Source organism: Helianthus annuus, chromosome 12 (assembly GCF_002127325.2).
Source record: "Helianthus annuus cultivar XRQ/B chromosome 12, HanXRQr2.0-SUNRISE, whole genome shotgun sequence".
In the NCBI taxonomy this organism is placed as follows: domain Eukaryota; kingdom Viridiplantae; phylum Streptophyta; class Magnoliopsida; order Asterales; family Asteraceae; genus Helianthus; species Helianthus annuus.
In genome coordinates, this window is record NC_035444.2 from 15,736,948 (window position 1) to 15,764,904 (window position 27,957).

Below are 27,957 nucleotides of genomic sequence, written 5' to 3' on the forward strand. Positions count from 1 at the left end.
AAAACTTTCTTAAAAGTGCGCCTTTTAGCATAACTCTCATTCTAGACCTCGGATTGACGTGAAACTTTAGGGACATGCTTATAATTTAACAAGCAAGGTTTTGGTCCGTTCACGTGTCCGAAATACTCGTTTTAATTTTTAAAAGGCCGTTACGGTCAACTTTTAGGCGAATGACGGAAATGCGCTAAAGACTCGGATAACTCATGAACCGACCACAGAGGCTTATACCAACATGTGACCTGGTCCTAAGAGAGTCCTAAGGTATATTTATACCTCACTAAAACGGGTCAGAACTGAAGTCAAAGCAAAAGTCAAACTTTTGCGACTTTCGGCTCCGAACCGGTTCTATATGGTAAATGATCGATTCAAACGAGCGCAAACAGGTTTATATACTTATTATCAAGTTTTATGATTGTCAAAACAGGTTCCATAACATATATATCACAGATTATGCTTAAATTGCTAAAATAGCTTTCTGTTGACTTTTTAACCGCACGTTTGACTCGATAATTGACATAGTTAGAGTGGTGATCAGGGGGAACCCTTTTAGAGGTTTAATACCCACATAAGTACCAACTCAAAACTACTTTTGGTTCGTCATAAGACTGAACCATTTGCAAGACATTGCAATGACAACCGTTAGTTACGACGGTTGCGTTTATAGGCTATAACTATGGAAATGTGACACCACAAAGGGCTTGATCACTTACAGAGGTTGTGTTCTTGCTTATGGAACTTCAGAGAAGTCTTGAGAGCTTGAGAGATGATCAGTAGAAGTGTTTTTGAGTGTGTGATTGTTATGAGCCAAAGAGGCCTATTTATAGTCACACAAGACCCTCAAGATCATCACACAACATGCTATAACTGATCATGGATCATGGGCAGGTGTCCCTAAGGGGTATGGGTCGTGTAGGGGTCACCCATGCTGCCATAATTGATCAAATGATCGTTCAAGAGCTCAAAAGTCAAGAAACTACAACCATTCTGCATCTGGGCGTCGTACGCGACCCGCATGGACATTCCATGCATCTTTTACGCGGGTCGCCTGGGATCAGAAGATCAGACGCGTTATTGAGGAGGCTCGCGGCCCGCCTCAACTTATGTTGAAACTTTACGCGGGTCGCGTGGGGTTATATTTTCAGAATTTTTCAAATCTTTTATCATGATTACAGAATCGGGCCATTAATAACGAAATCTTTCGTAATGATTCACCTGGCCTTTCGGTTCTGAAGGGGTAACTTTGCGGTTTGGCCCTCGGTTATTTACCGATAGGGGCCTCGTGTTAATTACCCGCATTATTAAGTCCCCGGTTTATTTATTAATTATATTGGAAAGCCTTAACTTTCACTGTTGACGCTTTTAACCCTTCTTCTACGAATTCGATCGTATCTTTCTCGTTTCATATCGAAACTTCGCGAAATTTATACATATTATTTTAGTGAGGGTATAATACCGTTACAAAGTCTTGGGAACGTTAAAGGGTCACTCAGAGGTATTATTAAACATGTTGACACAGTTAACCCCTGTAGTTTGTAATCTCCCACTTTCTTCCGCGTTTTATATTTGTACGATCTATAATTTATTCGTTTGAAGGTTTAAGCATTATTTAGGGATACTATACAGTATATTTACCCTTGTTGACATTTATAACCCTCGAATTTATATACTTTCAAGGTTTGTCAAAATTAGTCCTTTATTTATTATAGATGCCACGTGTAACCAAATGACACGTGTTAACACATCATTGGACACAAAAATTCGAGGTGTTACAGCTTTCTTAGACTTCTTGGCCTTAGCACCATCATCACCACCAACCGCGGAGGCCTCTAAACCAACATCCTTTGAAACATCAGGCTGACTCGAGAGGGTATCATCACTATCTCCGGAATAAGATCTCTTCTTTGAAAGGGAGCCCAAAACCTTAGCACACACCTTTTCATTCAACCCCTCAGGTTTCAAATCCTGTACGACAGATAAAGGCTTACCAAAGCAAGAGGAAACCTCATGAACATAAGGATAGGTTAGCCTCTCCATTTGCTCAACGGAGCCTTTAAAAACATCAGAGGCCTCGGGACGAAACAGAGGTGACTTCTCCAAAGGATGTCCGGATTCGTGAAGCTTGTAACCAGCAATAAGGCCTTGGTGTTTCCCCAGGTTAAGAAGCTTAGTATAAACATCACCAAGGGCAGAATTGAACTCCTTGGAATGTAAAAGATAAGTAACAACCTGCTGGAAACCATGCTCAATTAACCACTGATTGTCAGCAGTAGCACGACCAACTGAAGCTTTCAACCCTTCTTTCTCCTCACGAAAAGCCTGTTGCTGAACAGCTAAAGCTTCCCGGTCAGCTTTTAACTTCAACAGGTTTGCTTCAAAACTCTTCTTCAAATCACCCATCTCAATCTCGTGCATCTTCTTCAAATCACCAACCTCCTTCCGCCATGCCGCTTCCTTCTCAGCAAAACCAGCTATCTCCTTTTTCATCGATGCTATGGAGGATTTCATCTTATCCTTCTTCTTGGAGAAGTCCTCATATTCTTGCATCCTTTGACGAAAACGAGTAATACCTTGAGGAAGCATAGCAGCAAGGTTGCAAGTGCTCAAAACCATCCGAGACAACATCAAGTCATCATCCATCCCAGCAATGGTCTTGTGCACAGAAGGAGGAGCGAGATGACTAAGAGCATCCTCACAAACAACAGCATCTTTGAAGGTGTCGTCATTTTTCACTAACCAAGCAGGCACATAAGTCCCTTCAGGATCCAACCCTTCAACGTCCCTGCTTGAAGACTCCTGAACAGGGGTAGAAACAACCTTCTTGCTTGAAACCTTTTTACCACGAACAACCAACTCCTTGTCCTTCTCAGCATCTGCTTCAACGCCTTGATCTTCAGAAACTTCAATATCATCACTCAACTCCACTGGTTCAGTAGAAGTGGATTGAGGACCAGCTTTCAACAAACGACGAGAAGATCGGCGGGTCGAAGACTTGGGAGCGTTGGACTTAGAAAAACCCTTGACATTGGCAACACTAGCATAGCCCGTGCCCTCAAACCTTTGCTCGGCAGTCCTAACCACAACATTCTCACCCGGAACAGACGGAGCATCCTCAAACACAACATCAGAAGTGTCATCACTCTTGATGAAATCCAAAGCAGACATGACTGACAAAAACAAAATAAAAGCAAATAAGTCATAAGTAAAAAGAAATAAGCAAAGGGCAAAAGGGGAAAATGCATACCAATGCCATTTCTCATTAGTACCGGATCCCGATCGGCTTTCCCCCAAATGTTACTAACCCCTAAAAGCACTAACAAATGTTCTGGGAAGGGACGAACCCTCGAAGGGCATCCCCGAATGGCTGAAAGAAAGGCATCGTTCAACTCAGATTCAGAAGGCTCCGGATCATTGAGAACAGCATCCGGATGCCTCCACACCATTTTGAAAGGAACAATAGACTCGGAAACCCAGAAAAAGAGATCTTTCCAGGATCCAAGTGTTGTAACCATGGATGAAATAAGACAAGTGTCAACCTTTGATGTCTTAAAGGTGAACCAGTCACCATTCTTAGCCAGGCGAAAAAACCGCCGGAAAAGCAACAAAGATGGATCATACCCAAGAGCACGACACAAAACCTCAAAATGTAAAACCCTAGCCATCCCCTTCGGATGAACTTGCCCAAAAGAAACCCGATAATACTCCAGCAAGTTTAAAACGAAAAATGAAAAGGGATAACGAAGATTCGACCATTGAAAATGACGACAATAAAGAGCAATCGAACCAGGGTTCGGTTTATCAACAGAAACATCGCAAGCAGGGGCAGTTGGGTTAAATTTTTTATCAATGCCATATTCCATACAAAATAAATCTACCTCCTCTTGTGTTATCCGAGAAAATGATTTCGCTAAGTCCTTAAGAGCACCCATTTTCGAAGAAACAGAAAACGAAGAGTGAAAGGCGTAAAGAAAACTAACCTTAGAGAAGGAAGATAAATGGCAGAAACTTGGAGAAGTTATGAGTAAAATGGAAAAGATTTGCAATTATAAAATAAATATGAACCTACAATAGGGGTAATAAAAGCAAATAATAACTTCTGCAAAACCGCCACCCTATCTACTGCCATACATCAATCAAATCAACTGTCAATCATTTAAAATTCAAATTCAAATATTAACTGCTTTCAGCCTTCCAACCCGTCAAGCAACGAACCCTTGAAACCTTCAAGCAATAAAACACATGCATAAAAGTCAGAAGTCTTTGAGCATACTACCCAAAAGCCTCTGACTTGGGGGGCTGATGACGGGGGTAGCCCAAGATTAAATAAAGTGACTAGATATGCAAATGCTTAAATGGTTAAATGGTTCACCGGTTGAAAAGCTGTAAGATGGGAAAAGCGAGGAGTGAACAGTAATCAATCACATCCAGAGCTTGCTTCACCAACCCACGCCCGCAAAAGCAAAGCAGGTCTGCACAATACACGTTATTACCCAGGGGTCAAAAGCCTTCAACCCCAAAAGGGGAAACCCTCCACTGCAAGCAGGATTACTAGTCTTGTACATGCCACTTTGGGAGATGTCTTCCCTTATAAAAAGACATCTCATTTACTCCAAAAAACATCCTCTGACCAGTTGAGATTCTCTCATCTCTGGTCATTCGTAGAGTACTTGCTCACTTCCAAGTTACTCCTTATCACATCCACCACACACATTCTGTTTGCTCTTTCTTCTGGATTCGAGCACGTCTCGGAGAAAGAACTTTCAGCAAACAACAATTACAAACTAGTAAACCTCCTTCCACGTCTTGCAAACGTGGGGGGACCCCGCGACCTGCGTTAGGCAAGGTTGAACCCTTCAACCTTTTTGCCTAACCAACTCAGCTACCATCTTTGGTCTCGTGTTTATTGCATCAACAAGTATATCCTTGGCTATTCAATCACATTTTCCACAACTTTGAAATAGTCCATCAACTAATCTTATTCCACAACTTTGAAATAGTTCAAGTAATCTTATATAACTTTATGGTTATTTATAATCTAGCGTTGTGGCTATTCATCATAAAACTTTCATTTATAGCTTTGTGGCTACTCATCATCAAACTTTCATCAATATACATATAGTCAACAAGTGTGAGGTTCATTGGGGAACACTAAAAAAGTGAGGAACAGTGGAGAACCGATTCAAACGAACTCCGATTGGACTCATTCCAGCGGCGTTGGAACCGGCTCGTCGAACCCTAACTAGGATCTCTTAACCCTAAACCGTAAATCATAACCCCTAAACCCTAAATATATTAGGGTTTGGCTTTTAGGGTTTAGCTTTAGGGTTTAGGGTTTAGCTTCAGGGTTTAGGGTTTAGCTTCAGGTTTAGTCTTTAGGGTTTAGCTTTTAGGGTTTATAGTTTAGATTTTACGGTTTAGCTTAGGTTTTAGCCTTATTTTTTAGCTTTAGGGTTTAGAGTTTAGGAGTTAGGATTTAGTGTTTAGGGTTTAGGGTTAAGAGATCCTAGTTAGGGTTCGACGAGCCGATTCCAACGCCGCTGGAATGAGTCCAATCGGAGTTCGTTTGAGTCGGTTCCTCACTGTTCCCCGCTTTTTTAGTGTTCCCTAATAAACTTTCCCATAGTCAACAAAATGTGAGAGGGATGAACAATAAATTGTGGTCCAATCAAGGGCTACCAAGTGTCAGTATGTAACTTTTGTGAGGTTAATACTAATGTACAAATCTTCGAAATCAAGTCTTACAAATTTAACACCCAGCTGCAACGCCGAGTTTTTTTTCATGAATCCTAAGTTCAAACTTCAAATGCTAAAACTTAAAGTGTCAATCCTATAAACAACAAATTAAAACCCCATAACTTAAAAAAGTCAAAACGAAATAATTTGGGAAAATTTCATCAAAATCGAACCAAATCCCAGAAACTACTCAGCTTTAAATTAAAGAAAAAACTCCAAAATCAATATTTTGAGTGAATACCCAAATTACCCTTAGGGAAAACCTCAACACTCTGTGTTCCATAGTTCACTAATGAGAGGAAAGGAAAAGAAATAGAAAGAAAATAGAGTTTCATTTAAAGAAGGAAAATAGGGAGAATTAAACATGTCGTGTTCACAAATTTCATTTAAGGAAGAAAAGAAAAGGAAGTGGAAGGAAAACAAGGCTAAATTCTTTAGTTTTTCTATCCTTCCGATTTGAAAGGAAATGAAAGAAAATAGGGGTGGGCATAAATAGGTCCGAATCGATATTAACCGATAACCGACCCGAAAAGACAGGGCCGAAGCGAATCTAGTAGGGTTGAAAATCGGTTCCAATATCTATATAAATCGGGTCGGGATGGTCCAAAAACAAGGTAAAAACCGAGATCAAACAGCTGGACCGATTTATTAAAGATGTAACAGATAAGTTTTTTTGTTTCGGACTTTTGGCTCTAGAACGCCCTGCTTGCGGTATGCGCATATTATGTATATATGTGTGGGCGCTCGGGGGGGGGGGGGGGTAAAAGTGAAAGTGCACTAATTTTAATGTTATTTTACTAATTTCAGGAAAATAATATTTTAAGAGGGGAATGGTTAATCATGCATCATGTGGTGGCGTTGATAGCCGAAAGACAAGGGAGTACATGCACTAATTGGCCTTTGTCTTAATTGTCGAGTGTTGTGTGCCTTATGTCCAATGCTTGATACAAAACTACCATCGAGTCGGGGGTCTCACTGGAAGCAGCCTCTCTATTCCTACGGGGTAGAGGTAAGGCTGTCTACATCTTATGCTCCTCAGACCCTATCTTAGCTTTGCTATTGGTGAGATTTAGTGAGTATGATGATGACTTTTGGCTCTAGGTTATGGGCTGGTATAAGCAGCCCATTGGAGATATGATTTTTTTATTACCTGCTTAACTAATTCATGGCAAAAACAAACCATCATTCATCAGTCGATTTTTTGATCATTAACTTACATTTGTTCGGTGTTATGTTTGAATTCCTTGATGTTTTTTTAGATGTCTGGATCTTTGAATTATAAAGTTTTTGTTTACATCTTTTGATGTTTTTCTGCGTTTGCCAATGAAAATAGGAAATATATCACACACATCAACATTTGGTAACATGTTTTGTCATATATTTCTTTCGGACATTTTAGTGAACACTTGGTGTGTAAAGAGTTTAACTATGGATATTAGACATTATCATGAAACATAAATAATCCATGAAGCTTAATTAACTTGCAATTTAATAATTATCATGAAACATAAACATTATCATGATTTTTATATTACCTATTTTGAACACTTGGTCGTTGAAATGAATTCAAAGTAGGCTTCACAATTGACAATGAATAACAATTAAAGGAATGCAAACATAGAAAAAAACAAGAGTGAATTACAAGTTTTCTCTTTTATGATTTTATCTATATAACAAATTTCAGGCGGTGTCCTTTGTCTTTAAAATTGACGAGTTATGTACTTAATGTTTGAAAATCTTACATGGTATGTCCTTTGGCTCTAACCCAGTTAAATTTTCCTTCCTTCCACCACCGCCACATTAAAAACAAAACTTTCTATATATAACCCTAAAATAAGTTACAAACAATACAAAAATTAATCAAAATTCACAAAACAAAAGATCATCAAAACTTTCTATTTGTCATAGTCTCAGAGGGTGTTTGGGATTCCTTATAATAAGTTCTTTTTGACTTCTCTAAAAAGTTAATAAGTCAGAAATTGTGACTTATTAACTTCTTCCCTCACAACACAAGCAATCCTTATAAGTCCTTTTTAACTTCTCAAAAAGTTAATAAGTTATAAGTTGATGAAAATAAGGAATCCCAAACACCCACTCGTTCACCCTTTTAGTTCTAAGGCCGTGGGGTATGGTGGGGCGGGGGTTGGGACTTGGGTTGGGCATTTGGTGACACGTGTCCGCGGAGCCAGCCCACTGCCGGGTTACGTGTCCGCGGGGTATGGCGGGGTGTGGGTTGGGCTTGGGTTGGGTGAATCGCGTGGCATAAATGGTTTAAAAAAAATACAAAAAATTTATAAAAAATCACACAACATTTATAAAAACCCACAACTTTATTAAAAATTTAAAAATTACATAATCCTAAAAATTACATAATTTCTAAAAATTACAAAATAAAAAAACCTAAAGCGTTAAAAAAATTTCAAAAAGGTCGATCTTGTCGAACGCCTTGTTTTCCTTGCCTCGAAACTCTATGTTCGCCACCGCCACCCGGTCCTCGTGGCTTAACTCGCCACCGGGAACCGCATCGTAGTAAGCTTTGAAACGCTCGAGCTTGGGCCGTAGCTCGCGCCATTTATGTTGGCACGCGTTGAGGTTGTGGCGGTCGTTATCGACGTTTTGTCGGTAGGCCGCAAACGCTTCCGCCCAATATTTTGTTTGGCCCGGTGGCCGGCCCTTCATAGCGTCGACGACGCTTGTTACGAGTGCCATTTCCTCTTGACGGGTCCAGGATGCCATTTCTTCTTGGGTTCGTGGGATGAGGGGGACCAGCGGGGTAGCGGGTTACCGACAGTGGGTGTTTGGTTCGTGGGATGGGGGACCGGTGGGGTTGGGGTTGCAATATATAGGGCCTTTGGGTGACCCGAGTGGCGGTTATAGAATATGGGGGGATGGGGGGACCAATTTGAATTTTAAATTTCAAAATTTAAAACAAACACCCGCCTGACGTGGCGGGGTTAGCAAATCAGAGTCCGCCAGCTCGCTTGGCCAAACCGCCCCACGCCCGGCTTGAAACCCAAGCCCCAAGGGCCACGCCACAAACCCAAACCCACCCGGGATGGTGACTTGGGCGTTTTACCCCAACCCACGCCAAAAGTCCCGCCCCATACCCCACGTCCTAAGCTTTAACACATCCACACCCCTCCTTAACCAGCTCACCACCACCGTCCTATACGACGACGAAGAATCCCTATTTGTTCCAGAGAATCCCTAACTATTCTAAAGATAACTGAAACATTCAATATCACCGATTCGAAAACTGGTACGAAGATCATCCACGTCGGTAACAGTTGTACACTTCTCGGAAACTGGTACAGAGATCGTCAGGTTCGTATTTTGCTCTTGCTTAAATGTATATATAACCGTTATCATCTTAAACCTATTCCCTAGTTTCACACTCAATTACACAATCTGTAATGTCTTCATACATTTGTTATTTCAGGCAAATGCTTGATCAAGATTCAAATAGAAAAGGTGGAAGAATTAAATTACACATGCTCTGTGTTTAGGGTTTTTGATTTCTAGGGTTTTGGTTTTTGGGATTTAATAAAAAAATTAACCGGGTTAGTGCTAATGGATAACATTTTAAAATATTAAGTACAAAACTCATCAATTTTAAAGGCAAAGGATTCCGCTTGAAATTTGGTACAAAGATAATTGACAAAACTTGTAATTCACTCAAAAAACAATGTAATGGAATTCATACCTTCAATTTGATTGAATGGATTGAAATTACGGACCCACTTGCTTAATTCTAAAATGCCATACACGATACACCCTAGTTTAATAATTTATTATTGGTCGTCCATGTGGTTTCAACTCATGGGTTTTGAACATGAGACACATATAGGGTTGGGCATTATACTTGGGACTGAGATACCCAATGTGATAAATAACCGAAACCAAGGTTTAAAAGAATGAAATCTAGTATCGAGGCGTTTTCTCTTTGCCTCACGAGGCATAAGCCTCGAGGCAAATCAAGGCGTAAGCTTGGGATGAAATTAATAACTTAATATAACAACTATATATCTTATAAAATAAATAAATTTAATACTAATAATGAATAGAAAATTAGTACAATAGAAAAAAAATTGTAAAAGTAAAAAAAAAAAACATTATAAACTTTAAATCGAGTGAAAGTTATTTATGAGAAGATGGAAAAGTTAAATTAAGAGTAGAGTGGTAAAATGGTCTCAGAGTTTGGTCATTTTTTTTTACTTTAGTTCAAAACTCAAATCTTTTGAATTTGAGCTTATATAGTTTTAATTTTATTATTATTTTCATCCAAAATCAAAATCTGATAAAATTTTTAAGTTAACATCCACTTTTTCAATTTTTCAAGAATAAAACTTCTGGCCGAATCCAATTTCCTTTTTTAAAAGTATAAAATTCCACATATACCCCTCTCTCTCTCCCCCCATTCGTTTACTAGTCCGCTGCACGACTCTTTCAAAATCATTATTAAATATCTTTTTCTCTCCCCGCCGCGTCCGTACACCGGAGGTACGATTTCCGTTCACAATTTTCTTCGATCCGATCAACTTTTATAAATACATTATGTTCGTAGATTCAATCTGTATGTTTATGTTTAGCTAGTGATGCTGTTTGATTTGAATTTTGATGTAACAAATGCTTTTGTATAATTTATTACACGTGTAGATTTAGTAGGTTTTGTGGTTGAGTGCTATCGCGGATAGAGATCTACTTTTGTTTTGAATTTTGAATGTTGTTGTTAGCCAGGGCTAGTAATTGGAATAATGTGTTTGCTGGATTGTTGTTTGATTGTGTATATCGGCGTCGTGTTAGTTTTATGGAGCTTGAAGAGTTGATTTGTTGTTTAATGTATGTTACTTTACTGTTGTTTCATCTTTGTTCTGAGATCAACAACAAGAATTGTAGTATTTTGCAGAAATAGGTGGTTTGAACAAATAAAGATCGCTCCTAGGTAACCTTGGGTTATCAAAGTGTTAATAGGTAAATCGCTGATTCAAACAACAACTTTCAATCACAAATTCTGCAAAAGCTGACCACTTTATGCCATATGTTATTTTGTCCCTTAAAGTTGCTGTTTGAAACCACAACATTCCTTGAATATCTGATGCAAACAGCGACTTTGATGACATTGCTGATTGAAAATAAAACTTTAAGAAAGTCGCTGATTGAATCTGCCATGTTAAATTGGAGTCACTGATTAAATATAATACATTAAAGAAGTGGTTGTTTGAATATAATACATTCAAGAACATCGCTGTTTGAGCAGCAAAAGCAAGGTCGGTCAACAATCATAGCGTGTTTGGCTGCCGGTTCGGGTCGGAACTAGGGGGTGTTACTACACACCTAACACGGGAGATCAGCAAATAATAGAAGACGGAGAGAAAGAGGCGTTTCGGGTCGGTCGTTGTCACGGGGATTGCTGTTTGGAACGATGGTGGTGACCGGTGATGAACACCGAAGCTCCGTGGTTGTTAGTGGTGATGAAAGGCAGTAGTAAGTAAACCATGTAATCGATCTAGCAACAGCTTTTCAAGATAGGGGGAACAACAGGATTGATCGAGTAGCAGCAAATTTAAAGGTTTCAGTTCTAGCGGGTCAAATGGTAGCGGAGACGAGTCGTGATTTAGGCCAAATCAGCTGGCTGGTTAATCCAGTTTTGTTGATAAAAGAACGAGGAAGGGATCGTGTCTTTTGTTTGCCGGATATTTTTTTATCCTAGAAGAAGAATCGCAAGGAGATGGCAACCTGCTAGGTACCTTGGTTGGCTATTGGAGGAAATCAGAAAGAAAAGTGGGAGCTACCTGCTTGTTTCTTTTGTCTTGAGAATATCGGCTTGTTCGGGTAATAAGAGTCCGACCGGGTTGTAGAAAAAACAAGCATAAAGGATCCGTCAAGCAGGAGGCTTTGGATTCGGATCGTTTAGCGGGGTGAAAGAAACCTCATAGGCGAGCCGGTAGCTTTGTTTATTTTATCGGTGGAAGAAGGCTCTTGGAACAAGATCGATTGACGACTTTGAATGTGGCTGAGGTGAAGGCCGGGGTGGTCAGGAAAAGTCGAACTGATGACGGCTTTGGACGAGACCGAGGTGAGGTCGGTGTCTAGGAAGAGGCGAATGCATATTCAAGATGAAGGCGTTATTTGACGGGGACGCTGCCGTGGTGGTAAAAGCGTCATTTAGCAATTGTTGTGTGCGTGACTTGTTACAGAATTCGTCTAGGATTGACCAAGTGAATCGACAGCAATCGTGGGTTGTTATACCATGCAGTATATGTGGAGAATATGCTGCACGTTGAAGTTAAAGTTTGTTTTTCATTTTACTATATGAGTATAGTTTTTATTTGTCATTTGTAAATTCCTTTGAAGTTTAATATAAAGAAAATCATTGCAAGTGTGTATAACCCTAGCTTGAACCAACAGTTTTATCTATTCATCGACTTACAATAACATCTTGATTTATAACAGCGACTTTCAGTGAAGTTATGGTTTCAAACAGCGACTTTATTTGAATATTTTGAACCTATTCAGCGATGTTATGAAAGTCGTCGTTTCATTCAGCAATGTTCTGGAAAGTTATGGTTTCAATCAGCGACTTATATTGAAGTAAGGAACCTAATCAGCTATGTCATCAAAGTCGCTGTTTGCATCAGATATGTTAAGGAATGTTGTGGTTTCAAACAACAACTTTAAGGGACAAAACAACATATGGCATAAAGTGGTCAGCTTTTGCAGAATTTGTGATTGAAAGTTGCTGTTTGAATCAGCGATTTACCTATTAACACTTTGATAATCCAAGGTTACCTAGGAGCGATCTTTATTTGCAAAATACTCTTCTTTGTTCTGAGATCAACAACAAGAATTGTAGTATTTTGTACACTTTGTGTCATGTGTATATATGTGTGTAATCAAGCTATGCAGTTAATATCGGTGGGATATCGGTTATTGGTGCTCTACAAAATATCGGTGTCAATTATCGGTCCTGTTTTTTGCTTTTGGAACCCTAATTTCATCATCTAAACCGTGATTTTAAACGAACCGCCTCATTACGATTCGACCGCCTCAGTGATTAGAGGCGTACGGACAAAAAGAACCCTTGAGGTGCCGCCTCATCATCTGTTTTTCACTGTTTCACCTCGAGACGCGCCTCAAGGCATACGCCTTAACGTTTTTTAGACCATGATAAAGATAAAGATAAATGACAAAATTTGGAATTCACTCAAAAAACAATGTAATGGAATTTATACCTTCAATTTGATTGAATGGATTGAAATTAGGGACCCCATTGCTTAATTCTTAAATGACATACATGATACATCCTAGTTTAGTGATTTATTATTGGTCGTCCATGTGGTTTCTCTGTAGAGTGGCTTCAACTCATGAGTTTTGAACATGAGACACATATAGGGTCGGGTATTATACTTGGGACCAAAATACCTGATATGATAAATAATCGGAACCGGCCCTATATTTAGGGAATGTAAATCGGGTATGATATTACGGTCAAGTCGGTTCTCGGGTCAGGTCGGGTAACACTCGGGGTCAAGTCGGGTAATAACAAATGGTCACCCCGAAGAAAATACATTATTTTTTTCCGTTTCCTTTCATTCCTTTTACTTTCTTTTCTTTTGCTTCAGGGAACCCGGGAACAGATAAAGTCACACACCCACTTTCATCAAAATAACACAACAAACCATACAGAATTAGAATTACAGATCCAACGAAGAACAAATCATGAACGAACAACAACAATCACTCCTTGTTCAATCCGCTTCTCGTTTCCCACCCCCACAAGGTCTCGTCTCTCTTTAACCATTTTCAATTTCAAATCTTCAATCCCTAACAATTTCACTTTCAGGAATCAAGCTCTCCTACGGCACTGCCGGATTCAGAGCCGATGCATCCATCCTACAATCGACCGTTTTCAGAATCGGGATACTGGCGGCACTCCGGTCTTTGAAGACCGGAGGAGCTGTGATCGGACTGATGATCACTGCTTCACACAACAAAGTGTCTGATAACGGCGTCAAGGTGGCTGATCCCGCTGGTGAAATGCTCACTCAAGATTGGGAGCCGTTTGCTGATTCTGTTGCTAATGCTCCGGATCCTGAATCTCTCATCCAGGTTCTTTCTTTTTTGTTGATTTATAACCACCGGTTAATTGGCTGTGTTTGGTAATCCCGGTCTTTTACTTGAATGTAGTTGATTACGGTACCGAAAATCGGCATAGTAACCGGAAGAGGATACCTAAATACGGTACCGTTAGCAACCGAAAGAGAACTAGAAATAGAAAGTGGTAGTACAACCAAAACGATATCAAAATTTACGTCAAACGTAAACCAACTAAAAACCTACATAAAAATAAGAACGAAAACATATTATATTTGACATGACTCATTTCCTAAAGAATTTACGTTAAAACGTAAACCAACTTGATATAAAACTAAGCACTTAAAACTCTAGGGGGGTCAAGGGAGTATAAGTGTAAAATCTAAAAGTTAAGGTACTAAATTACAAAATAAGTATAATAAAAAAGTTACTGTAGCGCCGATTTGACGGACGCAATAGTAACTTTGACTTGTGTTTTAATATTATTGTTGATGTCCCATTCTTTTAGGCTTTAGCCTGGTATATGTCTTGCAATTACCTGTTGGGTATTGGGTATGACCATTAGTTTATTAAAAGTTACCTGTTGGGATTCCCGAATACGTATGTTACTATATTATATTTTGTATTATATTATATTATTATGCAAAGAAATTAGAAATATCATGGTTGGAAAAATCGTCGGCGCTTGTCGAGTGGTGGGGGTACTAACTGGCGATTAATAGGGATTAATCGGATTGGAATTGCATATGTAATTTTTCAAACTTATGTACACACACAATTTTTTTTTTCAAAATTTTATATATAATTTTCTAAACTTGTTGATCGGATTGGATTACTAAGTATACTTTCTCAAATACTTCAAATTTTTTGACCGATTACCGATTTTAGGGGTCGGATAGTTGAAATCGCATTGACAGCCTAGCGATTAGCGATTAATCACCGCCTAGAGTCGAATTTTGCAACATTGAGAAATTTAAATACTAAAAATTAGTGAGTTGGTAGATTATTCTATTACCAAGAAGAAAAGAAAATAAGAATAAAAAAGAACATGTTTATGGGTAATATTCGGGTAAGCTGTATGTATGTTTCGGGTAATCGGGCTGGGTTGTCGGACTAATCTTGATGTCCAAGGTTCAGATTGCATGGGAGGGTTTGAGTCGGTTTACATTGGTTAAGTGTTTGAGTCATGGTGTGTTTTGTTTGAATTTCAAATAAGTTAGGATGTATGTTGTTTGTATATTTAGTTTATAGGTGTTGGGGTCCAAATCGGTTTAGGATTGGGTTATTATGGATAGTTTGATAGGGTTATTTGTTTTGTGTGTTAATCTGCGGTTTGGTTATTTTAATAAAAAAGAGTCGATCAATCGTTGGTCAATACCATGTTTGTTTATTCAGTTTTATTGCTTCTGGGCATCATGGGTATCACCAAATACCATACCCGTGGATTTCTCAAACAAACCCCATATCTGGTCTAGCATCCGAATGCCCGCCCCTTACCCGCCCGAATGTTTCGTGTTTGCCCGTCGGGTTCGGGTACTTTTGCCATCGCTAATTAAGGAAAAAGACCTTGATATCTTTTTTTAATTGATTTTGTTGAAGCAGTTGATAGCCGATTTTGCAAAGAAGGAAGACATACCACTAAATGGATCAAAGGGGGCAACAGTATTATTAGGAAGAGACACCAGGCCCAGTGGTGAATCTCTAGTTGAGGCTGCAAAACAAGTAAGACTTCTCAATTTAAAGCTTACTTTTTCAGAAAGAGCTACATTATATTATTGGAAAAATACCAAAATGACTGTCTTGACCGATGAGTTTGACAAAAAAGTCTTTTGACTTTAAAAAATTTTCTATCAACCTGTGCTTTGAAATAGTTAATTCAGTTGGTTGTTCTTGTGAATTACTATTTTGTTGCTAATTTTATTTTTTGAAAACCTTATATGTTGAAGCAACTGTAAGGAAGACGGTTAACATCATAAAGATGCAAAATAGGTATTTAACAAAGAATTAACAGTCTTAATTGGAAAATGAGTAAACTGCCATTTTGGTCCCTGTGTTTTGGTCACTTTTGCCACTTTAGTCCAAAACTCAAACTTTTTGCATTTGGGTCCCTGTGGTTTCAGTTTTATTGCCATTTTGGTCCAAAAATAAAAACAGATCATATTTGTCTTATAAAATCCTACAATTTTGTCATTTTCCTCATGGGCAAATCAGGTCATATTTGTCTTATAAAATATGGTATTTATTTATAAAAAAGAAATGATCATTTTGCACCTGCGGAAAATGACAAAATAGCAGGATTTTATAAGACAAATATGACCTGATTTCATTTTTGGACCAAAATGGCAATAAAACTGAAACCACAGGGACCCAGATGCAAAAAGTTTGAGTTTTGGACTAAAGTGGCAAAAGTGACCAAACCACAGGGATAATGCACGGTCCTCCCAACCGCCGGAGTGATCTCACTCCGGGAGCCGCTACCCGACCAAGCTAGCTCCGCGGTGACTTCCCCATGCCGAGTTCTTACCCTGGGCGACATATGCCACTCCCAAGACTCGAACCCGGTACCTCTGGGAAGAGGTGGGTGTCGGTGGCCAACTGGGCTACCCCAGTTGGTTAAGAATATACATGTTTATAACAACCATCTTTTTATATATTTCTATCATCAAGCAATGTTTTAAAAACCGGTCAATACCGGCCGGTTATACCGGCGTTTTCGGATATAAATCCGGTCCGAAACACCCCGGTAAGTAGGAGAAACGGCATAGACTTTGTACCACCGATAAAATCCGGTATACCGGTTTGAACCATTATACCGGTACCGTCTCACGTCTGTTTTTTGATTAGGATTTTACCTTTTATCGTCCCATCTCCATGTTTACTCTTAGCTTTAACCTAACAACTTTTAATATTTTATCTCCATCGATCAAAATTCAAAACTTGATTCATAACTCCATCATTTGTGACTTATTCCAGACTTCCATCACCCCGTCGTTCGTTCCAGATTTCCATTTTAATCCAATTTTGGATTATTTTTTGAGTTAATGTTGTTATCTATGAAATTATACAATTAACTAGTCAACCCAGTTGAACCGCCCGGCACAACCCGGTTCAACCGGTTAAACCATTTTTGTGTCTAATCCGGTATGATAAAAAACCGGATTTTAAAACATTGTCATCAAGTGTGTTTAACTTATCATGTTAAATAAAAACTATATTATTTTCATACACTTTAAATTGGTAAAAAAATAGCATGATCTATACTGTACAAAACTAATCAAATATAATTTATAAATATCTTTAATGCTTTTTAATTTCTCTGTCAATATTATTATCAAGTTGTCTATTTCTATGAATATATGTTCCTTTTTAAATTTAGATTTCACATTTTGGACGATTAATTTCAGGGAATCTGTTCAGTAATAGGAGCTGTTGGAATTGATATCGGTGTCGTAACAACCCCACAATTGCATTGGATCGTACGTGCCAGAAACAAAGACTCGAAACCCTCCGCCTCTGAGCTTGATTATTTCGATCAGGTTTCCACCTCTTTCAGGTTGGTTAGTTTTAATCGCTATTTTATTAAATATTCATTATTTAATTATATTACCTCAGATGCTTGATAGATCTGATACCAAACAAGAGCCAACATGGAATCGGGAAGCTGATTGTCGATTGCGCGAATGGAGTCGGTGGGGAAAAACTTCAAGTTTTGAAACAAAAGTTAAATTGGTCGGATGTAGAAATTCGTAATTCCGGTGAACAAGGTGTGCTAAACGAACAAGTTGGTGCTGATTACGTCCAGAAGGATAAGGTTGCTCCGCAGGGGTTTGGTCCTCCTGATGTTGGCGTAAGGTATATATATGTTTCTAATTTAACTGTATTATGAGCTTGGTTTAAAAAAGCACGAAGCGCACTGAGGCGTGTAGGTCCCAAAAGCCGAGGCACATTCATCACGTACCCGAGGTGTTGTTCTATCATCTATGTGCAACTAAATAAGCTTTATTTACAACCGGACATAAAGAATGTAAATAAACGGACGTTCACGAACATAAATGAACGAACAAAACGTGTGTTCATGTTTGTTCGTTTACTTAAATGAACAAAAAATTTGGTTCATGTTCGTTCGTTTATAAAATAAACGAACATAAACGAACTTCCTACCGAACAAGTTCGCGAACGGTTCATTTACAAGCCTATGTGGCGGTTTTCAGCTCAATGCACGCGTATCAGACGCACCTTTGAAAACCATGTTCATAAGTAAATGGTTCCAAATTAAAACTATTAAAGGGCAATGGTAATTAAGAGTAATAACTTGAACGGTCCTAGTGTTTCAGGTGTGCAAGTCTAGACGGAGACGCTGATCGTCTTGTATACTTTACAATTATACCAAACGGAAACAACCGAATAAACTTGGTTGACGGGGACAAGATTCTATCGTTATTCGCTTTATTCATCAAAGATCAACTAAGCATTCTCACAGACTATACAAACGAATATCAACCTCGTGTTGGTGTTGTGCAGACCGCTTATGCTAACGGTGCATCAACCAAATACCTAAATCAGTTAGGATTACATGTCATATTTACGCCAACAGGAGTCAAGTATTTGCATGAAAAGGCACACGAGTTTGATATTGGTATCTATTTTGAAGCAAATGGTCATGGAACCATATTATTCTCTAACCGGTTCTTACGTTGGTTAGAGGATAAAAAGTCAACAGAAAAAAGTAATTCCTTTAAGAGTAAAATGCCATTTTCGTCCCTGAGGTTTGGCCTGTTTTGCAACTTTCGTCCAAATGTTTGTTTTTCCGCATCTGGATCCAAAAGGTTTGAAATCTTGCCTTTTTCATCCGGCTCGGTAACTCCATCCATTTTTCTCCGTTAAGTCAGGGGTATTTTCGTCTTTTTTGTTTTACTTAAAGGGCAATTCGGTCTGTTTTAGGGGTATTCAGGCTTTTTACCTAAAGTGAAAAAGACCGAATTGCCCTTTAAGTTAGCAAAAAAGACGGAAATACCCCTGACTTAACAGAGAAAAATGGATGGAGTTAACGAGCCGGATGAAAATGGCAAGATTTCAAACCTTTTGGACCCAGATGTGGAAAAACTAACCTTTGGACGAAAGTTGCAAAACCAGCCAAACCTCAGGGACGAAACTGACATTTTACTCATCCTTTAATTACCTTTTGTGATTTAGTCAGAAATGGTTGATACTGAAAATAAAAGTTGTTTGGTGTTTTGAAGGTTTGGAAAAGCAGAATGCTGCTATGAGGCTATGGGCCGTCAGTAAGCTGATTAATCAAGCTGTCGGTGATGCGCTCAGTGGGTTGCTTTTGGTTGAAGCCATCTTACAACATATGGGATGGTCAGTCGAAAAATGGAATGAGCTTTATCATGATCTACCAAGCAGACAACTTAAGGTAAAAGTTGCAGATAGAACTGCTGTTGTCACAACAAATGCAGAAACTATTGTCGAGAAGCCTCCTGGCATTCAAGAAGCTATCACTGCATTAACAGGTAAGTAGAGTGTACGTGGCAGTTTCGACCCATTTACTTATAAATTCGTCAATTTGACCGGTCAAATAGGTAAAATTAAAATAATCGGTTTAAAAAGACCCAATGTATTTTTAATGAGTAAAATTCCATTTTCGTCCCTGTGGTTTGGCCGGTTTCGCAACTTTCGTCCAAAGGTTTGTTTTTCGGCATGTGGATCCAATAGGTTTGAAATCTTACCATTTTCATCCGACCCGTTAACCCATCCATTTTTCTCTGTTAAGTAAGGGTATTTTTGTCTTTTTATAATTTTTTTTACAATATGGTGGTTTGCAGGTGACGTCTATAATAATATATGTATGTATGTAAATAAATGAATAAATAAACAAATAGGTAAAAGGACGATAATACCCCGGACTTAACATGAAAAAAATGGATGGAGTTAACGGGTCGGATGAAAATGGCAAGATTTCAAACCTTTTGGATCCAGATGTGGAGAAACAAACCTTTGGACGAAAGTCGCAAAACCGGCCAAACGTCAGGGTTGAAAATGACATTTTACTCATTAAAATTTACATGAAACCTCATAATTATTTTATTTTTTGAATTTTATCGTCACTGAAGCAATACAAGTTCTGTGATCAAATTTGATAAAACTAATTATTTGTTGAAAATATACAGTAAAATACCCACAAGGTAGATGCTTTGTTAGACCATCTGGAACAGAGGACGTTGTGAGAGTTTATGCAGAGGCACGCACACAGGAGGCAGCTGACGAGCTCGCCACTAGTGTAGCAAAACTGGTTGATCAGTTTCTTGGGTTCCATGTTGGAATGTGAATCTTAAGTTTCTTTTAATTGACTGTAGAATAGATTTATCGGCTGGCTGCTAACACTAATCTTGCAATTTGAACTACAACATTAACTGCTTCTGTTACGGCTAGTTTGCTAGCAAATATTTGATTTTTCATAGCAGATCATATTTTGCTATCTATTGTTAAATGTGTATGCTACATATCCTATCAACACATTCGCCCAAGAGGTGTATAATAGAGGCCAACATTTGCTTACCTTCCGGTCGACCACTCTTAGTCTGCAAACTAACGCAACACTAACAGGCGTTTTTTAGCCTTGGCTCATCATGGTTATTGCTTATGGAGCCACAACACAACACATGACTGAGAATCAATGTATACTTTATAGCCTACATGATGTTTCCACTCTTCGGTTTGTCCTTTTGGCGTGCCCTACAACAAACATATGTGGTTCGAGTATTAGGCATGCTCTACCACTTAGGCCATTCCTCTACTTTGCTTCTAATGATTTTCATTGTCAGTTGTGTTAGCTTAGTAAATACACCCAGTGTTCCTATTCCCTAAAAGTGCCAATGTTAGACCATGGGGTGTGGTTTGGGTAGTCCCTCTGGAGACTATCCGTCACGTAGGCGTCACGTCACATTCGATGGAGGACCATCCCTTTAGGGACTACTACCCAAGGGTGGGGGACTACCCAAATTTAATAAAAAAAACTAATATATATAATAAAGGGGAGAGAGAGAGAACAACTTGAGGGGCCCACCTTTTCATACAACCCACCAACCAAACTCCTCGTCGCTTCCGTCTTCCAGGCGCCGTTTGCGACGTGACGACCCGGGGGGGGGGGGGGGCGGGGGGCGGTGTGGGACATGGGGGACGAGCCGGAGACCGGGGGGGGGGGGAGGGTGGCGTTCCCCACACCCTTCGGTCTTAAAGATACCCAATGTTCCTATCTCCTAAAAGTTGTACTTTATTTGAACTTTTACTTTATGATGTATGGGATCATTGCCCCACCAAATCTACCTTAAAGTTCATTCAGGTTTTAAAAAGTTTCATTGTATGTATAGTGATTCCTATCGATATAACACAATCCACCATTCTACTCCTCGATCTTCAGTCGAGAGCTATTATTAATAAGTTTTTCTCTCTAAGCCGGCATGGATCATCATTACGTCTCACTAAGTAGGTATTGATCACCCCTTTAGTATTTCACTTATAAGCGGGTGGTAGTCACCTCTTGAATGTTTCAGTAAATGGGTAGTGAAACATCTCACGAGTTAGGTAGTGATCGCCCTTACAACATTTCACTAATCTATATCGGGTTTATCTCTCCCAAACTAGACATGATGTTGAGTAAAGAATATTACAATCAATCTCTTGAACAGCACTTCTCTTGCATCTCTATTAATCTCTTGATATGGAAGGTATCTTAGAGCTTGAGATCCTATAGGATATAATGATAGTATAGAGCTTTTATTCTTGTAAGAGGCTAAAGGAAAAATGTTGGGAAGGACTTTCCTAGATAGACAAAAGGAGAGCACGAGTTGGAAAAGTCCATGATCAGACTGGCACTTTGTGTACTCTCTGTGGTCGATGCACGGTCAGACCATGCATCTTTTGTACTCCTTTGTCCTCATTTTTTAACCTTTAGAACATAGATCTCTCCTTTCACGCGTGTATACACCTCAACAAATGACATTGTTGGATGCAAGAATCGCCATTTGTTGGATGTTGCTCGCACTATCATGTTTATCTCTTATATCCCCATCCGTTATTGGGTGACGATGTTCTTACTTGTCCTTACCTAATAAACTGTATGCCCTCACATGTGTTTTCTATCATTTTTCCTAAAGGAACTCCTTTTCCTACTAAAATTTTGGGTGTGTGACATATATCCATGAGGACCATGATAATTGCCTAGTTTTCCCTAAAGTGAATCTCGACCCTTCGCTGCATCTTTTTTGGTTATTCTTGCACCTAGAAAGGGTATCAATGCTATAGACCTTATCTTCACCGATACTTTACAAGTACCGATATCACTTTTTGTAAGGCTTGTCCTTAATTTTTCGTGTCTACTACTTTAGTTCCAATCCCGGAACCTGAGTCTTCTGCCATTCCTAAGATTCATGCACAGTGGCGAAGCTTGAGATTTCTGACCGGGGGTTTGAAAACGTATTTACCAAAAATTTCTATAAAACCGGGGGGTCAAAAACGTATATACCCAAAAATTTCTATACGAAAACTACATACTCTCCACTAACAAGCGAAAAGTTCGGGGGGTCAGCCGCCCCCTCCCGCCCCCACAAAGCTACGCCCTTGTTCATGCACCCATTGGTCCTCCTTCTGGCCTAAGACACCACAAATCTTATTCTTGCTACATCTAGCCTAGAGACAACTTTCACAATCACTTTATACACATGTTCGGTGAAATATGGGCAAGACAGCAAGTAGAGACACTTTGATACACTCGACTGCCAAATACTACCCCTGTACACCAATCTCGACTACCGAAATACACCCGCTTATGATCCCCCTTGTACACCCTGATATACCCATTACCTTTTGCAAGGATCATGGACAACATGTATTCGATTAGGGTTAGTGATGCGTTGTCCAGATCCTGCTGTCATGGCTCTGACTTTGAGCTTAAGCTCGTTGATCTTTGCGTTGGGGAAAACGAAACACTTTGTAACACAATCATGTGATAGCTCTAGTGTTAAACCAGAAAACTTTATGTTTCTGTTTTCAAAAGAAATAAATTGTGGCTCATTGGGAACTTGAACATCATATGTCTCTTTTATAGAGCAAACTTGTGTCATTTTAGCCCAATTGATTAAGAAATGGTTCAAGCTATAGGCATCTGCCGTCTTGTGGGATAATGACGATGCAACCGCTACTCCCCCGCATTCAAAATGGTTGACTTTAACTGCCAGTGGGATGACGGTATCACTTTCAACACCATGATGCCTACGGTTTGAGTTGTTCCATGCTTGTTCATGTGGAAATAACCGGTCATGTTGCGAGTGTTGGAGGAAGTCCCAGAGCGTACTATGGATGGATTCTTCAATGAACTCGGCTCCATCGTCGTTGCAATCAACATGGGTCGGGGCAATTTTAGCATGTCTACTGGCAAAAGGATAATATTAGCCTTGTAGAAGAATATTATTATTTAATATATAAAACAGTGGATCCATTTAAAACTTGGTCCATAATAATATATGTAAAGATAGAGAGATATGAGGACATCAAAATATATATGAGTGTTTAAATCTTTACTTTAGTAGCGAAAAGTTGTATTGTGAACGGGTTCATATGTCTCACACAGTTTATGGCTTAGTGAGGTGTTTGGGTCTATGTAAATCTTCAAATCTTCGCGTTCATATTAGGTTCAACCCATAAGCGCGACCTATTTAACACGTGTAGGTGTACTAACCCAAAGTCATAGTTGAGTGTTTGAAACCTTTGTGCTATTGTGGCTTGTCAATAGTATTTGAAGATTGTGTAGAGGAGCCTTGGTGCTCTACACTCTGATACAAAATATCCCGGGTAAGAGTCCGCCAGTTCTTGGACCCGCTCCTTACTATCCTAGCATGTCCTTTGAGTCTTCTCATTATATATGACACAAAGCCATTTGAATAAGGATGTCAGCCTCTTCTAGATCATTTGGATGGGTCAAATCTTGATCTTCAAAGTTGGTTATATCAAGTTCTGAAGCAACACTAGATTGTAATACAAACACCTCTTTAACAGGCCTACTTGTTTGAGCTTGTTCAGATACGAATAGTGCAATTGAGCCACAAAAACGGGTGTGTATGGTTCACTTAGCTTTGACCCATGACCTGTATGTATAGCATGTTGAACCTCCAATTCAAAGGTTCTCGATTCTCCATGGAGATAGGGTGTGTTATTAGAGATATTCGGTAACTCTTAAGTGAAGGTCAGATCGAAATTCAGAAATAAACTTGAAGGTTAGATAAAAAATGGAAATAAACTTCATGGTTAGATTCTCAGACACAATCATTTGCAATTCTGATCTTTCAATCCATTAATCCATCAAGAACAAACTCTAGAGCAAATCTACGGTAATGTTTTATGTTATACACTTATATCTCTGTTCACTTGATTTCATGCAAACCCTAGACATCCAAACAATTGCTCTGTGTTTAGCTAATAACGTCTGATTGAATGTGCAATGGTCTATGAATGAATGTGTAATTGTTTGCCTGATATTAGGATGCTATTGACATGTTAGAATTGCTAAACTATTGTTTTGATTCGTAACATTGTTGATTAGGGTTTTGATCATAAGGACTGTAACATTAAAACTGCAATTGTTGCTTGTTTCGTATTACTAAGGGTATGTTTGGCATGGAGCTTTTAGGAGCTTTTAGAAGCTTCTAGCTTTAAGCTTTTAAGAAAAAGCTCCTACTTAATAAAAAGTCTTTTTTAGTTGAAGGAGCTTTAAGCTTTTAGGTTAGGAGCTTGAAGCTTTTGGTTGAACGCTACTACTAGTAGCGTTTAGAAGGAGCTACAAGCTTTTAGGGAAAAATGACTATTTTAACCTCTCAAAATAAGGAACTTTTTAATGCACCAACTTTCTAAATTTTTAGTTATGTCCATTTTGGTAATTTTATACATTTTATTAAAAGCTACAGCTACTCTACCAAACACCAAATATATCTAAAAAGCTACAGCTACTAGCTACCAGCTTCCAGCCACCAGCTACCAGCTTCCAGCTTTCAGCTACTTTTGCCAAACATACCCTAAGTGTTTGCAATTGATCCAACTTTGTGAAGTCACAAAGTCCGGGCTTATGAGTCTGAATTTGTTTAAAGGAATTGTTCCAAATTTATGTGATGTATATGATGTTTCCGAGTTTCTTTGTGACCATAAAGGTTCCGAATTATAATTGTTCTACATGTTCCGAGTTTGTTAAATGTATACATGCCCGAGTTTATTAATTGTATACAAGTATCCGGGTTATTAAGAGTTTCCGAGGTGTCCGAGTTTCATGATTACATAGGAGTTCGAATATATGTGATTATGTGTCCGAGTTTCATGACTTCATAGGGAGTCCGAATATATATGATGTGGATTTCCGAATTTAATGTTGAACATAAGTGGTCCGAGTTTAGCCATGATATCAGTTTCGAGTTACACATGCGTTGATGTTCCGAGTTTATTAAATAATCTCCATGTCCGGGTTTATGTTGATATAAAGGGGCATGAGTGTGCAAAAAAACCGAATTAACCGAACCATAACCGAATTAACCGACAAAACCGAACCAAAAAAACCGAACCAAATAAAAAACCGGTGGGTCGGTTAATGGTTTTTTTGAAAACCGAAAGTAGCGGGTCGGTTATGGTTATCATTTTTTCCATATCCACCATAACCGAACCGAACCGAACCGACATGTAATAAATCTTTGTAGGATTTAGGACTTTTCACCATATTTTTAATATTTGATGTTTTTGACTGAATTGAAGATTTTTTTTTGTATTTATTGATTTTTCATATCGTTTTGTGGTTTTGGTTGAATGCTTATTTGAATTTATGGAATGTATCATATCACTTTATTTGAATATTCGATAATAATTGGTATTAATATTATAGAGTATATGTATTTTTAATACTATCTAACATACTAATATATACAAATATGCAATAACAATTTATTCTATGTTAAAAAAATTAAGCTATTTTTAGCTAAGCTAAATACACGGTTAATCACCCATAACGGACCCGCTATAACCATCAAAACCGAATAACCATAACCACCATAACCGATTGGTTTTGGTTATGGTTATCCATTAACGGACATCGCAGTTATGGTTATGGTTTTAGGTCAAAACCGACCCAAACCGACCCATGCACACCTCTATAAAAGGGGGTCCGGGTTTATGTTGACATTAGGGAGTCCGAGTTTTGGAAAAATTATAAAGATGGATCCGAGTTGTTGATATGTTATGAGTAGGTTATATGTTCTGAGTTTTTGTCAATATCCGAATACACACACAAGACTTCCGAATTACTTGTAATACATGTTTAATTGTTCGAGTTTCACACACTTGGTTCCAAATTATCAACATGTAGTTCCGAGTTTATATATGTATGTTTGATGATGTGTTCGGAGTCCGAGATACGTGTTTTATACATGTATGAGTTACTTGATGTTTGTGTTCCTTAAAATCACTAACAAGTCACCAACTAGAGAAAATCTACTGTGTGCTGTGTGTTACTGTATGTTGAACTTATTAAGCTGATTACATTAGACATTGAGTTGTTTGGACACTTAGGGTATTGCAAACCCTACTCGTATACGTACTTACACGATATTGTACATTAGGTCGCGTGTAACGGACCTAACATTTTATTAACGCGTAGAAGCACGGTAACACATACCGAGCAAACTAAGGTAAGTTCACTACTCTTTCACAAGCATGCAACCTAGGGGGACAACCTATTATTCCTGGGAGGAATACTTTTTATAAATGTTGTAGTTTAATTTTGATGTCAGTTAATAAACTCAATCTCTATCATGTAAGTCCCTACTTATTACCGAGCTAGTTTCCTGGGAGGTAACGGGGTATTAGTTGATAACGCTATTAGGTTTGACAAACCTCACACCATGCTGGGAGCCGGGCGTGAACTAAGGACCTTAAACATTTTGATCAATGCTGATAGATGTTGATGAGGGCACAACAAACATATCAGTCATATCGGTATCGAGTTTATTAGTTCTTGACATGTCTTTAATGCTAAACATTTACACTATTTACGTTGAACAAAACAGTGAACTCGCCAACTTTATGCTGACACACTTTTCTGCATGCTTGCAGGTCGTTAGGTACATCAGTGGATTGGAACTTGTAGTCTGAGGAGCTAGGTGTGTCATGGGGCATGATGCTTGATGAAACATTTAATGTTATGCTTATGTTTTCTAAACGATATGATTTTGGTTGTTTCAACAATTACTTATGCTTCCGCTGAACACATACCTTGTTTTGAAACGTTTAATTTGAAATACACTATTCATGTTGGACATGATGTTTGCGTTTTACATTGTTTACTATTAGTTCGACATGATTAGTGGCTAGATCCGGGGACGTCACACGCCTCGCGGTATAATCCTGCAGGTGGTAATTTGGGGGTGTAACAATGATCCCTACTTATGGGTTCTATCCTCTAAAGATATGTTATGGTGCTCCATATATGTAACACCTCGGAATTTTGTGTCCAATAAATAAATGACACGTGTCGCTTACGACAAAAGTATTGTAAACCCGGATGTAACTAAAATGTACGATAGGATTTTTGAACATGTCGACATGTTAATTTTACCTCTGAGCGACATCTTCATTATAAATCCCAAGACCCTAAGCATAATTAATAAGCATCTAATATGTCTTAATCCGGTAATTACTATTAACCAAGGATGTCCAAATTGCTAATTTGAATCCTAAGAAAATAATGCCATACAAATAATTGTTCATAAAGCCCATCCTTGTGCAAACCCATGATTCATTATGATAACTGACCAAGCATGGGTTAAAAAGGGCCTTATACTGACTTGTTCCAGATTCAAAAATCATGTATTGTAGTTGACCATTCAAATCATGAAAGGTTAAATTTTTTTGCCTCTGTTAAGCGCTTATGGACCGTAAGGGTCCTGCCTTACGGACCGTAAGGGGGTGAAAGGGTAAACTTGTTTCCACCAAAGGCTTACGGACCGCAAGGGCCATGCCATACGGTCCGTAAGCGACGCCCAGCGACAGAAAGTTGGCTGTTGGCTGTTGGCTGTTGTAAACGGTAAATCATTAATGTAAAGA

General features: G+C 38.7%; 1 protein-coding gene across 1 annotated transcript; it reads left to right on the plus strand.

The window, feature by feature from the left end:
* Positions 1–10,103: 10,103 nt before the first annotated feature.
* On the plus strand, positions 10,104–20,306 carry LOC110904573 (phosphoacetylglucosamine mutase). The gene is made up of 9 exons (XM_022150415.2): positions 10,104–10,230; positions 13,353–13,510; positions 13,574–13,839; positions 15,427–15,546; positions 17,229–17,377; positions 17,437–17,676; positions 18,159–18,550; positions 19,065–19,337; positions 19,995–20,306. The coding sequence occupies exons 2-9, from the start codon at positions 13,450–13,452 to the stop codon at positions 20,150–20,152; spliced, it is 1,659 nt and encodes a 552-aa protein (XP_022006107.1). The 5' UTR covers positions 10,104–10,230; positions 13,353–13,449; the 3' UTR covers positions 20,153–20,306.
* Positions 20,307–27,957: the final 7,651 nt, after the last annotated feature.